This window comes from Trifolium pratense, linkage group LG3 (genome assembly GCF_020283565.1).
Source record: "Trifolium pratense cultivar HEN17-A07 linkage group LG3, ARS_RC_1.1, whole genome shotgun sequence".
NCBI lineage: Eukaryota > Viridiplantae > Streptophyta > Magnoliopsida > Fabales > Fabaceae > Trifolium > Trifolium pratense.
The window spans coordinates 3113492-3128900 of NC_060061.1; the positions used below are offsets into that span (position 1 = coordinate 3113492).

The 15409-nt window shown below is 35.2% G+C and overlaps 2 protein-coding genes across 2 annotated transcripts; one reads left to right on the forward strand and one right to left on the reverse strand.

Moving 5' to 3' along the window:
* Positions 1-887: 887 nt before the first annotated feature.
* On the forward strand, positions 888-7411 carry LOC123918404 (histidine kinase 4). Its single transcript, XM_045970443.1, has 12 exons — positions 888-1492; positions 2227-2645; positions 2742-2975; positions 3069-3238; positions 3444-3662; positions 3755-3941; positions 4035-4086; positions 4161-4390; positions 4521-4619; positions 4766-5481; positions 5851-6354; positions 6744-7411. Exons 2-12 carry the CDS (start codon positions 2304-2306, stop codon positions 7003-7005), a joined length of 3015 nt encoding a protein of 1004 aa, XP_045826399.1. The 5' UTR covers positions 888-1492; positions 2227-2303; the 3' UTR covers positions 7006-7411.
* Positions 7412-9422: 2011 nt separating this feature from the next.
* LOC123918405 (26S proteasome non-ATPase regulatory subunit 1 homolog A-like) lies at positions 9423-15100 on the reverse strand. Its single transcript, XM_045970444.1, has 13 exons — positions 14797-15100; positions 14359-14428; positions 14045-14150; positions 13715-13826; positions 13448-13616; positions 12545-13017; positions 12307-12442; positions 11974-12222; positions 11679-11899; positions 11343-11601; positions 10995-11227; positions 10410-10923; positions 9423-10128 (listed from the first exon to the last, which is right to left on the reverse strand). The coding sequence occupies exons 1-13, from the start codon at positions 14943-14945 to the stop codon at positions 9805-9807; spliced, it is 3015 nt and encodes a 1004-aa protein (XP_045826400.1). The 5' UTR covers positions 14946-15100; the 3' UTR covers positions 9423-9804.
* Positions 15101-15409: the final 309 nt, after the last annotated feature.

Sequence of the window (15409 nt, forward strand, 5' to 3'; positions counted from 1 at the left end):
TGTTTACACCTGAAGAAAGTGTATGTAGAAATAATTAAGACAGTGAAACTATAACTCAAGATTAAAAACAAAAGACAATGAAATTATCACAATTACACAAGGGGATGAGGAAGAGAAAGTTCAACCATTTTATTTTCAAGGAAGTCACGGAGATTTAAATTACTGTGTATAAAATTTGTCTCTTGTAAAAAAAAAATAAGAAAATGATAAATAGTGTCTGTTTAAAATTCAATGTTTGTTTAAATAAAGCATGAAAACAATTAGGGAAAGATTTAAAGTTTATTTGAGAAGAGGTCAAAATTTATCATTCATATCGTGAAACAAATTATTATGAAGACGCTCAGGTGAATATGAGGTCTGATAGTGAGAATGTTTGTCTGGTGTTTTGAACTTTGTCTGAGTCAAATTAGTCAATTGACTTTAACCGATGTTATTAAAATTATTATTTTATTTTTTTGTCAGTTAATCTTGCGTCTAAAAATTTCATTTTTAAAATGAATAAGTAAAGTGTTCGATTCGAACATAAATAACTACATATAAAATGTGACGTACTTACCAACTGAATTACTTTCATGAAAACCGGAATTATTCTACTCTAACTAGTTGCTTTATAGTTTTTCTTTTTTCTTAGGCTTAAAATCTGTTTGTATTAAAAATAACTAATTTAACTGTTAACCAACAATAAAGGTAACAAAACATAATGAGGTCTACACATGAATTATGGAGGGTACATTAGTTTAAGACTAGTCACAACATTAATTAATTAACACTACAAACATCCAAAATTAATTAATGTTTGATTTATCCATTGAGGGTAATTAAGGAATTCCAAATACAAAAAGCGTGGACATTACGGGTATTTCACATGAGAATAAGATCCGAGCATTGTCGCAAGTCACTATCTTTCAGATTTGTGATTGCGATTTTTTTTTCTCTCTCTCTCTCTCTCTCTCCTCTGTTCTAAAATTGTTTAACGTTGGAACACAAACAAAAAAGTTCAACAAAACACTAACAATAATCAACAACTGAAAAAGACCCACATGAGAAAGTTGCTAGAATGTGAAAAAAGTTTCAATTTTTACATTCATGTTCCTAAGTTAGAAACATTAACTCAACTGGGTCAGTTCATTTTTCATTAAATCTTCTTCCTTAACGTGCTTGTTGAAAAAAGTTGCTAACTTGAGCATTGGGGTGAAAGAGGGAGTTGAAAGGTCTTGAGTCTTGACTTGACTAGTGTGTGAAGTAGAAGGAGACAACAATAACAATAACAACAACAACAGTATCAGAGAAAATCGAATTAGTTTTAGTTATGTTTTGTGCTTAGAAAAGTAATAAAGTAACAAAGCACATATAAAAAGGTAGTAATATAAAAACAAAAACAATACAGAAAGTGAAAGAGAGAGAGAAAAGAAGCAGATCAAGACGAACCAACCAATTTGGTTTTCAACTGTGTTCTGTTCATTGAACAAGCCATCTTCTCTTTCCTATACAGGTAAACATTGTTTCTCTAATATTGTTTCAACAACCCTCTTTCATTGTCTTTTACTCATTGGGTTGTGTGTGTGCTTCGCTGTGTTTTTGTTATGTGTATGGTTTAGTATGGTGTTTTATTTTTTTTTGTTTGGTCAATGTTTTGGTTTTTTTGATTAAAATATGTAAGAAATAAAAGTGTGAACGTGCTCTTGTTTGTCCTTAAGCAAAGACTTGTTTCACGCTTATAGAGCATGATTAGAACTCTCTACAATTTTTAATTCCTTAAAATACACAAATATTGGCTGTTGGGAGAAAGGAGAAGGTGCTTCTTTGGAATTTGAGCTGTTTTTCCATCTTTTGAGACCCATGCTTGTCTCAATTTCCCTTCTTTTTAATTCTATCTCTATTCTCTCACTTTTCTTTTCTTTTCATTTTTTTATTATCATCTCATTTTCTGTGTAATTTTTGAAATGGTCTTTGATTCTTAAGTGTGTGAAGGTTAGAGAGAGAGAGAAACAAGAAAGAATTTGCCTAATCATTTACTATCATGCTTGGTTTTGCTTTTGATTTGATTCTTGTTTCTAAGATGGTTGATTTGGTTTGAATCACGCAAAACAATGCTGTAATGATGTTATACTTGGTTTTTTGTTCTATAAAAGTGTCTTAGTTTTTAGGACTACTTTCCACTTTAAACAAAGTAAGCTAGTTCCTATATATAAAAAGTAATTTAGTATTTTTGGGACTTTTTCATAGATAGTATGAAGAAGAGGACTTCGGAGAAATAGGAAGAAAGAAAGAGATTTTGTGTTAGTTGGTTGGTGTTGGTAATAATGGGTCTTCTATTGAAGATGAAGAATCACCACCACCCTTTGGCTTCAAAGTTACAAGAGCAAAATGGGAGCAAAAGATCCACATTCATTCAAGCACATAGAGCTTGGCTTCTGAAGCTTTTCTTTCTATGGATTCTTCTGATGGCTATGATAAGTTATATCATCTACAGCCTAATGGATGCGGATACTAAAGTTAGAAGGAAAGAGATTTTGGGTAGTCTTTGTGATCAAAGGGCTAGAATGCTTCAAGACCAATTCAGTGTTAGTGTCAACCATGTTCATGCTCTTGCCATCCTTGTGTCAACTTTTCATTATTACAGAAACCCTTCTGCCATTGACCAGGTTTGTGCTTCAAAGTTTTGATATTTCTGATTTGGAAATGAAAAAGACTTAATCTTTGGTGTGTTTTTTTAACTTTTCTGTATCATTTCCCTTTAGGAAACTTTTGCAGAATATACGGCTAGGACTGCATTTGAAAGGCCATTACTGAGTGGAGTGGCCTATGCACAAAGAGTGGTTAACTCGGAAAGAGAACAATTTGAGAAGCAACATGGAGTGGTTATAAAGACAATGGAAAGAGAGGCTTCACCGATTAGGGATGAGTATGCACCAGTCATATTTGCTCAAGAAACCGTCTCTTACCTCGAGTCTATTGATATGATGTCTGGCGAGGTAAAGAACAGTACTTTTGAACCATTGCTATGTCTTCTTTTTTGTATGTGTAGATATATAGTTTTACCGAAATTTCTCATTCGCGCAATGCAGGAGGACCGAGAGAACATTATGAGAGCTAGGGCTACTGGGAAAGCTGTCCTGACTAGCCCTTTTAGGTTGTTGGGTTCTCATCATCTTGGTGTGGTTTTAACATTTCCTGTTTACAAATCTAAGCTCCCTCCAAATCCAACAACAGAAGAGCTCATTAAAGCGACCGCAGGGTATTATCCTTGTTTCGCTTCTTTTTGGCTTGTCAGTTTTTTTTTAATTTTAGAATGTTTTTTATTTATGTTTCATATGTGTAATTAGAGGATGAAGGTTATGTTTAGTTTGAAAATCTTAGTGCATTATTCTGCAAAGCTTTATGATTGCTGCAAACCTTTTCAATAGAATGATGTGTTTAGTGAGCTTTTTAATTGGAAGCAGATATGTTGGAGGATCCTTTGATGTCGAGTCCCTCGTGGAGAATTTACTTGGTCAACTTGCTGGTCATCAAGCAATTTTGGTGAATGTATATGATATCACAAACTCTACTGACCCCTTAATCATGTACGGCAACCAATATGAAGAAGGTGATGTTTCTCTTGTCCATGAAAGTCAGCTTGATTTTGGAGATCCATACAGGAAACATAAAATGATATGTAGGTAGGTTCTTCTGTTCTGGATATATTGTACATTTCTCGAACGAGTTTCATCGTTTTGTCAGCAGAGATGCTTATGATTAAACTTTTGAACAGATATCACCAGAAGGCACCGCCAAATTGGACAGCAGCTAGCACAGCATTCCTATTCTTTGTGATTCTTATATTAATCGGTTACATTTTATACACTGCTGGGAATCATATTGTCAAAGTAGAGGATGATTTCCATGAAATGCAAGAACTGAAAGTTCGAGCAGAAGCAGCTGATGTTGCCAAGTCACAGGTACTTTTCTCAACGTGTTGGCAGTTAGGACTTGATATTTCCTTGGATTGCTTAACCATAATTAAAACTGAAATTTTGTTTTGTTTTTGACAGTTTCTAGCTACCGTCTCTCATGAAATTAGAACACCAATGAATGGCATTTTAGGTAACTTGAATATTCTCTCTCTCTCTCTCACACACACATTAACAATGTTATCTTAAAACGCCGTTTCACTGTAGGAATGCTTGGTCTGCTTCTACGAACCGAGTTGAATTCCACCCAACGGGACTACGCTCAGACAGCTCAAGCATGTGGGAAGGCTTTGATAGCATTAATAAATGAAGTGCTTGACCGAGCTAAAATTGAAGCTGGAAAATTAGAGCTGGAAGCGGTTCCGTTTGACCTTCGATCAATACTCGATGATGTCCTCTCTCTTTTTTCTGAGAAGTCTAGACACAAAGGTTTAGAGGTATGCCTAATTGTTGCCAACCAACCTATTTGTGATAGCCAACACTAGTTGCAGAATTTCTTAATTGAGTTTCTTTTCTTTAATCGATGATCTAACTTCATTTTCCTTTGTTTCATTTCACTTTTCATAGCTGGCGGTGTTTGTTTCTGATAAAGTTCCTGATATTGTTATGGGAGATCCTGGGAGATTCAGACAAATAGTAACAAATCTTGTTGGCAACTCCGTTAAAGTAAGTGGATTTTAATTCTACTTTTTTTTGCGTGTGAGGAAATGTTCTAAATTTGAATCCTTTAAGTCCTTTTTTGCTGTTGTTCTGAGTAATTTTTCGCAAGGTACTTGCTGATCACATTTCTGATTAACTTCTAAATATTGCAGTTCACTGAGCGAGGACATATATTTGTTAAAGTCCATTTAGCTGAAAATAGAAAGTCTGCAGTGAATGGAAAATTTGAGACTTTTCGAAATGGAGGATCTGAAGAAGGCAGGCATATATCTGGTGGTTATAATCTTAAAACCCTGAGTGGATTTGAAGCAGCTGATGAACGCAACAACTGGGATAATTTTAACCATCTAATTGCCGATGAAGAATTCTTCTGCGATGCTTCGACTAAAAAAGTGGCATCTAATGAATCTTATGAGCAAGTAACCTTGATGGTCTGTGTTGAAGACACTGGAATTGGAATTCCTTTCCCGGCTCAAGATAGGATTTTCATGCCTTTTGTGCAGGCAGATAGCTCAACTTCTAGAAACTACGGTGGTACCGGCATTGGCTTGAGTATCAGTAAGTGCCTGGTAGAATTAATGGGTGGTCAGATAAACTTTATAAGCCGGCCGCAGGTTGGAAGCACCTTTTCATTTACTGCGGATTTTGGAATATTTAAGAAGAATCCAATAACTGAGGTGAAGAAGCTTAAATATGAAGATCTACCTTCCAGTTTTAGAGGGCTTAAAGCCGTTGTGGTTGATGGTAAACCTGTTAGAGCTGCTGTGACTAGATACCATTTGAAGAGACTTGGGATACAAGCGAAAGTCGCAAATGCCATCAATAAGGCTGTTTCTTTATGTGGGAAAAATGGTTCTTCGACCACAGGGTAAGTTTTTAATTTCCCTTTGTTTTAATTGATGATTTATACATTATTTCGTGTCTATGTAAACATTAAATGAAAACTTATGGTGTTTTGAAGGATTACATCCATATACACTTGCCATGTAAAAATAATTAACACAGTCAATGAATCATAACTTTCAGATTATTGAAAACGTTTGATTTTAACCATAACTTTTTTTTAATCAGACTTTAATCATAACTACTTTTGAAGTCTCACATATGATTAGTTGACAGTGTAAAACTCTTTACACCAACAGTGTATCAAAATTAAATTCTTTGAAGAATTGCTTTTGTTCATGTGTGTTTCAATACTTGAGCTCATTCACTGAGTTAAATTATTTGGTTGTTGTAGATTATTCCAGCCTGATATTATTTTTGTTGAGAAAGATTCATGGGTTTGTGGAGATGACGGGATCTTCAGTGTGCGGCAACTGGACTGGAAACAGAATGGACATATATTTAAGATGCCTCAAATGATCCTTCTTGCGACGAATATTAGTAACAATGAATTCGATAAAGCTAAATCCGCGGGTTTTAGCGATACAGTGATTATGAAGCCGCTTAGAGCCAGTATGGTGGGAGCTTGTCTTCAGCAAGTTTTAGGGACAGGCAAGAAGAGACAGTTAGGAAAAGAGATGCCTAACGGTTCGACTTCAGTTCGAAGCCTTCTTTATGGAAAGAAAATTTTAGTGGTTGATGACAATGTAGTGAACCGGAGAGTGGCTGCAGGTGCATTGAAAATTTTTGGAGCTGAAGTGAAGTGTGCAGATAGTGGCAAAGCTGCTCTTGAAATGCTTCAATTCCCTCACAATTTTGATGCTTGCTTCATGGACATCCAAATGCCAGAAATGGACGGGTATGTTCGTTTGCATCAATCGCTAACAATTATTTTTAGTTCCCACTTTCCCTCCATAAGATTATTATTGTATATATTAAAATTTGATATTTTTTCTACATTATTTGAAGATAATCTGAATTGTGTTCATCTTTTATATGAAACTGCTGGGTATGACTCATAGTTTACTGATATGTGGGTGCAATTCGGGATAATTTTGTAAACTGAACATAGCATTTTTAAACACAAGGTGCACTCGAAGACATAGTCTTAATGAACACTTTTGCAACTTATGCGCATTCAACCTAGGCTTAATGACATTTTAACATAGAAACTTGTTGACTATACAAGTTATATATGCATAGGATTTAATAAATCGTGTTATTAAATATTATCACAACATTTTGCAGGTTTGAAGCGACTCGTCGAATTCGCGAGATGGAGAGGAAGGCAAATGAGGAGACGAATGGTGAATGTGGTGAAGGGAAAATTGAGTTCCATTTACCTATATTGGCCATGACAGCAGATGTAATACACGCAACATATGAAGAGTGTTTGAAATGTGGGATGGATGGTTATGTCTCAAAACCTTTCGAGGAAGAAAATCTTTATCAAGCAGTTGCAAAGTTTTTCGAGACCAAGCCTACTGCTACCACAATAGTAAACTCATGACAAAATGCAACTGAGTTTAGCATGTTATTATGCAGAGAGCAACAATATGTATATGAGGATTCTTGATTGATACTCAAAGTATGAAGTGTTCATTTCTAACAAGCTCAAGTTTGATTAGACATGATGATTTCAATCTCAAGAGTAAATTTATACCCCTCATAACTCTTCATCCCTAGCTTGTGTATAGATTTTCCCAAGGGAAAGGGATGTGGAAAATTATGTAAATTCAATATTTTTCTCATGCATCTCAATACTCACTTCCCTATTAGAAAGGGCCTTTCTTATTATTTTTGTAAAATTGCCACGTGTAAGATTTGATTAGTTTTTTTTTTTTTTGTTTTTTTATATATCTTCAGATGAAAAGGTTGGTACTTAATTTAGATTGTGAATAATGTGGTCACTATATTAAAAAAATTAGATCTCTTAATAAAAACAAATAATGTTATTTTTCTATGTCAAACCTTCACAAACCAATCAACTAGTTTGAGTCGAGCGGAAGAGGTTAAACTTCGCGAACTATGGTTTGACAAAGGGTTAATATTTAGTGTCTGACATACTTCGAACATCAACCTTAAAAAAATACTTTCAGATGTCTCCGAAATTGGAACAATACAGAAAAGATTGACATGATCCTACGCAAAAATCTTAAAAAAAAAATACTAATGAAAAATGAAGAATGTAGGAGTACATATTTTTGTTTGGATAACATATGTTGGACTTTATGTAATATAGATTTTGAAGATGGAACAAGGTACGGCCTCTATCCTATCTTCTCCTGCACATGGTTATAGGTTTGTTGGGGTGCAATCTAATCCAACACAACACCCACTGCTACTTGTTCACCCTTCTTTAGTGCCTCTACAAAAGGGGGCCCCCTCTTCCTATACCTCCAAACATGTGTTTTGTAATTATGCTACAGTGATTAATAAATAAAAAATTATAATTATTTGAAATTCTATTAGAATTCTACATTTCACTGGTGTATTCGTACATGTCCAAATAATAATATATATCAAAATATTCACTATTTAAAGATGTTTCAGATGAGTATGTATGACATGGTAGTCACACGTGGCAACTTCAGAAGCAATCTCTGGTGATACTTGTCAACACTTGGTAGGAACTACAATGACAAGGCAGTTAACAAATGATGTTTTGGATATGTTATGTTTCAAAAACATTATTTATTTATTGCCACATGCATGCATATAAATTATAAACCGATTAAGGTTTTGAATAAAAGAAGTAAAAGAGAATGGAAAATTTTCAGAACCAGTATGGTGCTGTTCCTATAAGCAACAATGATTTAATTCGTAGGGAAATTATCGATACTACCACCACCGACGTTGCTGACGGTGGTGGTAGCACACAAGTCATAGGTGCAGATTATTGTTACGATACAACCTGCACCGCTGCTGACACTGCTGCTACCGTTAATACTACTGACGATGTTGTCACCGGTGGTGAAGGGGAGAAGAAGAATCATCACAAGAAAGGAATAATTGATAAAATTAAGGAGAAGCTTCCTGGAACACATAATCATAAATAACTTGTGTTGCACTTTGTAGTTTGTAGTACATGATCAGTGTATCGTTTACTAAACTAATTTAATAAATAAATAGTAACTCGTGTTCGTCTTGTGCTTCAATTGTTGTTTTATATGTATAATTAGAAAATCCTTATTTGTGTTGTTCTTCACATATATACTATTGATAATTTCCATCCTACAGTAACGTTATTTAAAAATTAAGGACTTTTTTCATGACCTCCAATTTTTAGAAAAGGGTCTTAATTAGCAATCTAAAATTCGAGCTAAGTTTTTTTTATGACCTTAAGTGGGTTTTATAAAAATTCTGCAAGGTAATAAGTTTATAAATGGTAATGTTCACTCATAACATCATAAGCATTCAAGAAGGAAGTCTGCTTGATCATGCTGAACACACAGTAACAGTCTTATTTCAAAAAAAAATATTAATTATCTTGTTCAGATATTAAAAAGAACACATATATCTAGGCCACGACATAAATAAAATTTGATAAAAAAAAAACTGTCCCTACAAAAAAATTAAACTCGAATTCTTCCAATGAACCAAGCGGTGCTTGAAAGATCAGAAGAGCTACATTGTGACTATTATTCTCTTCTTGACAAAATATAAACAAAAGTTATTTTTAAGTTCATATGACTAACGTTCTATTATATAAAAAGTAATTTTCAGGGAGTAGTTAATTCTAAAACTGCCGATTTATTAACTAAAAAATAAGAGGAAGTTAGAAAAACTTAATGAATTACAATCAACAGTACAGTTTTAGTTCAGTTTTTTATACGTTGATTTTAAATGATTTTGGTTAAAACATAAATCTAACCCAGTTCCTTCAGTGATAGCACAACTTCACAAATGGGAGATACAAACAATTAATTTCAGTTCAGAGAATCGTGATTACGAACTATAAATTGTAAACATAAAAGAGTTGCTGCATTTTAAATGAAAATCCTCAACAGAATCACTACTCTACAGTCTACTACAGAAACCTTGGCCCCATTTAGTGGTCATAAGTTAGACAAGTTCTTCAAAAACAAATGTGATATGATAAAAACGCATTAAACCAAACGGGCTTCTATGCCCCACTTTGAAAAACATATAGAAATTCACGCCCTGGAATTTGACTAAGTGGGCAATAGATCAAGATCAAGATCAAGAGTGGTGACTCGAACAGTTCATTCATGAAGCTACTCTCTCAAGAGAACCAATTTTCTAAGCACCTTGACGAATATTTGAACTTTGAGAATAAGAATCAAATTTATGAGGTGTACTCAAATGGTTGAGGAGGTTGAGGTTCCTCATCCACTGCCATTGCTGATGAAGAACTCTGCAATCCTGGTCCCGATCCACCAGCAGTTGATGTCGTCGATGCAGGTGTGTCAGTGATGGCGAGAACTTCAGGCTCAGTGGGACGTAAGTCTTTAAGAAGCACGAACCCTGAAGGTGCCAACTTTACAGGAACATATCTGCTGTCCTGTAGAAACTTAATGAATTTCTCCTGGGCAGGAACCACTCTTGCTGGATTTGTTAGGAACTCGAAAGAAGGCTCGGGCTCAGATTTCTTCTCCGCTGGGCTATCAACCTTTAAACAACAAAGTTTTGAAATGTTATTAAATTGCACATAGAAATCAAAATACTTTTAACATAAACATACATGCGATGTAACAAGTCATGGATGGATCTAACAAACTGTAATAAACAAACTTCACAATAAATAAATAAACTAAGAGTAAGACATCCTTGTTTAACCCCGCCATTTTCCTCTCTCAATTTTCTATTCCTCTAATAGGCACATAAAGGGTAACATTCATTGATTTAGAAAAACGAGACAAGACATCTAAAAAAAACCAATATATGCATCACCTGCATGGCTTCTCCATCCTTTTCACCGGAAGACTTGCCTTTTCCAGCAGCTGATGTAGAGTCAGGACCAGATGCAACTTCAGCATTAGCCTTCTGTTCTTCAGCTTTTTTACTAGCCCTAGCTTTGGCCTTAGCTGATGTCGACAAAACAGCTGTCGGAAGTTTCACAGTTGAAGCAGTGGTGGGAACAGTAGTAGGCTTAGGGTATTCAAAAAGTGAAGGTTTTGCATGTGACAAGAATTCAAACTTTGGAGATTTCAGATCATAGTTCAGACCGATAAGAGCCGTTGGTGAGAAAGCCAAGCTTATGAAGTAGATAAGAGGATACCAATACCAAAACTGGCTGAAAACCGCAAGACCAACCACTGCAGTAATTTTATCATGCTTTGTCTTGGAAAGTAGTCTTATGGTCACGTTTCTTCCGCCGGCATCAAGGATTCCAGAGGCCAAAATTGCTCCCATCTTACTCATGGTATCCTCGTGCTTGTCTAGGATAATTTTCTCCAGTTGTCGCCTAGAATACGAGGCATGTCAGAAATCAATAAAATGTATTGCTTCAACATCAAAATAATGGACTTTCCTTACCTGAAAGTTCCAACACGTGAATCACTAGCTTCACTAATCTGAACCATGACCATAGCCATTGCTATGAGGGCACCCTGACGAACAAAATCAACAACATCCGATGTTAAAGGCTCCAGCAAAGATATGGCCTCACTGAGACCAGTACCCGCACAGGAAATACCCACAGCAAGAGCAGCTCCATAACGAACATGTGGATTGTAAGATTCTGATAGGAGGGAAACAATTCGTGGAGTCTGCAGTGTAGGAAAGTAACGTTAAAAATCTCAACAAAATCAACCAAAACAGACTACAGACACAGAAAAGCAACTCAGGACAAGGGGAAATAAAAAAGAAAAAGACAGAACTAACCTGCTCTGGATCAGAGTACAACACAAAACCTAATGCTAGGACTGCAGTCCTCCTAACATCATCACTCACATCAGACACAGCAAAGTGAAGTAATTGACGAATGGCCTTATTGTTTGCTGTTCCCCTATATGCCAAAGCCAGGGCATACATGCCACCATAACGTAATATTGGATCCTGATCTCGAGTCATCTGCTCAATTAAAGTGTCAGCTTCTTCTTCTCTTCCGTAAACTGTAAGAGCAATTCCCAGTGCTAACCCTCTGAAACATTTAAAAACCGTAAATATCAGAGCAAGAGAAAACATGGCTTAACAGATTGCCAAGTGAAACACCATTACCTTATAATCTTTTCATGTTGTGTCTCGTGTGCATAAGTGAGCATTTCATTTGCCTTATCACTGCCTGTTCCAACCATGAGTAAGCCCATACTGATACCAGCAGCTTCGCCAGCAACAGCACTATCAGTATAGAGAACATTTTTTATTTCTTCATAAATATCCTCATCAGCAGTTCCTAAGGATGCCAATCCAAGACCTAGACATGCACCATGTTGAATGACCTGGCCATAAACAACACATTAGATATAGCAATAGATTTTTTTTTTAACAGATGATGATGAATATTGATGAGCACCTCAACAGTAGTACTGCGCAAGCTATCACGGAGGAATTGTTTGATGCCCTCTCCATGGTTGGCATGAATCAGACCAAGGGCATAGAGAGCACCACCTTCTGAGTATGGACTACCACCACCACCAGTCCCACCCTGAGGCAAGTAGGGTGCCATCAGTGACCTCCCCTGCTGCAAATGACCTCTATGGATAACACCAAGACCAGCTGTTGCACTGAATTTGGCCCAATTAGTAGCTCTGCTCAACCAATCCTATAATTTTCAAGGGAAAAAATCATAAAATTGGAAAATTACAGGGAAGAGGGGGGAAACAAAAACTATGCAATAATAACTGACCAAATTTTCCCTCAGGAAAGTATCCACAGTTGTTCCAGCATGCATTATTGCATTGGAGTAAATGGTAGCACTGTGGCAAACACTATTTCTCATCTCCACGGACTGCTTTATGGTCTTTAGAATAAGGAGGTCAGATCTGAATGCAAATTACATCCAATCAGTATAAGAACCAACATACTACCAAGTACCAACAAAGAAATTATGATCTAATAAAATTTTATTAAAGAAAAGGTCTTACTTGTTATGACTGTAAAGGAACTGCAGAGTCAGCTGTATTGAAGTTTCCCCAGACAAAATTCCCTTTATTTTGTTTAACCTCTCAGCATACAACTTTTCACTTGGATCCTCAGGCACATTGACAGCAGAAGCCGATTCACCCTCTGTCATTGGAACATCATCTGGTCCATTCACACCAGCATTCTGAGTAGAATCTGCATCACTGGGTGTTGGCTCTACGGGTTCTGAAAGTTGAGACTTTGGCAATGCAAGGCGATCTATAACATTTAGAAGAAAAGCTTGATGCTCATTCTCTACCAAATCAAAGGCTATTTGAAGTGCCAAAAGAGCATCATCTTTGTTTTCAGAACGTAAAAGTGTTTCCAATATGCTCGCAACACCCTCTGGCTCGTCCAAGAACATAAGACACTGACAAATGCTCAGATAATCTGGTGAAGGAAGCTTTTGAAATACTTTAACAAGGAGACGGAGAACCTGAACAAAAAGTAATATCACCATTGTTAAGAAAGTCTTTAAATCACATTTTGCAAGTTGAGATATGCCACACATCAAGTACCAAAAAAAAAAATCTACGATATTTTCAATTCCAACTTTATATAGTATATTTATTTATAAGATCTTCCACCTTCTCAAAGGGATAAATCTGTCCAGCAGTACAAACATTTGTCTCACTGGAGAACAACGGCTGATAAAGATTTAAGAGTCCTATTAAGTATCAACCCCCAGAGAAATGTCTAAAAGATGATTAAAATCATAAATAAAAAATAAAAATAAAAATAAAAATTGATAGCATATAACTCGATTACTAAAATTGAAGGGATGAAAAAGGAAGGGAAGATTCACTAGATATTATTTGGTATATAGGAGGACTTCAATATAAATATAATATCATCATTCCCCTTACCTCTTGTCTGTATTCTCTAAGATTAACAAAGGAGTGAGAGACATGAATGCAGTATGATAATGTTCCTTGAACATTGTCACTCTTTGTGATTGCTTCCTCAAGTTTATCCAATCTTCTGCATTCAATAGCAGTTCCCATAGCTTGTTGGTATTTTCCATCCGCTATACACCTGGATTGAGAAAAGGCAACAAAAATTGAGTAAACTCAAAGTCTTAAAAGACACTTGGATACAAAAAAAACATAAGAATAAATATGGCTCATACATACTTATCCAACAGTCTCTCAACGATTGCTTCCAATCTAGGGTCCACTTTGATGGATTCGTCATTTGACTCCCCTGACTTAGACTTGAAACTAGCATACTCATCTATAGCTTTAGCTGCAAGTATAAGAAGATTTGATAAAATGTCAAGCGCAACAAATTATGAATTCCATTGTAGCACAAAATTAATATATATAAGTGACATTGTTTTGCAGTTCATTATACTGAAAAGAATAAAACCAGTAACAAGTAATACCAACAGAACAAATATTACCAATGCAAGTTCTGTATAAGACTTTAAATGAAATAAAATAAAACCAAATAACAATTCTCACCTAGAAGAGTATGGACATAGTCGGAATCCTCTGAAACATCAAACAGAGGACCAGCTCCAAGGGCATAGGATAGTGAGTCATTCAGCTCACCCAAGTAATAGAAGACCTAAGATTAAGGAGTGAAACAATCAGATACCAAAACACAAACCATGATACCAACTCCAGCATCTAAGAATAACAATTTATGGATATCAAAAAACATATGGCCTTGAAGATGAAAGAACCAAAGTCAATGCTGATTCGTAGAAAGAGACTCCATATGCAAAAACAGCGTCAAACAATTTTCAATAGAATATTTAGCAGAAAAGCAATACCTTTGATAGTAGTAGTGCGGCAAGTTGCCTTTGGTGCGGATCAAACTCCTCATCTTCATACAAACTCTCTCTGTTTGCACACAAAAAAAAACTAATTTAATTAAGTAAGCTAAGGGAGAACCATGAAACGCATATTGTAGTATAAATCCATTAACGGTAAGAACCCTAGAATAAGAAAAACAAAAACTTCATAGTGTAAGTGTAATATAAATCGTCTTGATTGAAAACACGTGCTTTCAATACTATACACTGAATTGTAGAATTTGAGTACTAAAACCTAATTGAAATCAAAAAATTTACTATAACAATTGAAGCAATTGAAAATCTACTAAAAAAAAACTAAAAAGAGTGAACCAATTGAATTTGAATAATCTAAAAAGGCAAATTGAAAAAACTAAGAATTTCAGAAAGATCGAGAATGAAAAAGGAAAAGATTACATGAGAGGAACACTGGGAGAGATCTCTGGCCAGAAATTGTCGACATGATTGTTGAGGTTGTAAAGAGCGTGAAGCTTTAGGGCTAGATGAGACTCGTTAAGCATAGCCAACATGCCACCGGCAGAGCTGACAAGCGTAGTAGCAACCATGATTGAGTAGATGAATTGGAATAGCTAGGGTTAGGGTTTGTTTGGGTTTGGGATTATTGCGATTGCGATTGCGATCTAAGAAGATGGGAACACGAAGAAAGGAAGAAAGAAAGGGTTTGTAAGTTGTTAATTAATTCGTAGTGTTTTATTATATTATATATTACATATATATATAATATATAAAAGCATCGTCTTTTTTTTTTGAGTATATATAATCTTTTTATATTTTTTATGTGAGTATCTTTTTTTTTTTTTCAACAAGTATCTTATTTTTTTTCTTTTTCAACAAGATATGGGTAAAGGAAGACAAAAACTTATATTATATATATTATATTATATATAAAAGCATCGTCTTTTTTTTTAGTATATATAATCTTTTTATATTTTTTATGTGAGCATCTTATTTTTTTTCTTTTTCAACAAGTATCTTTTTTTTTCTTTTTCAACAAGATATGGGTAAAGAA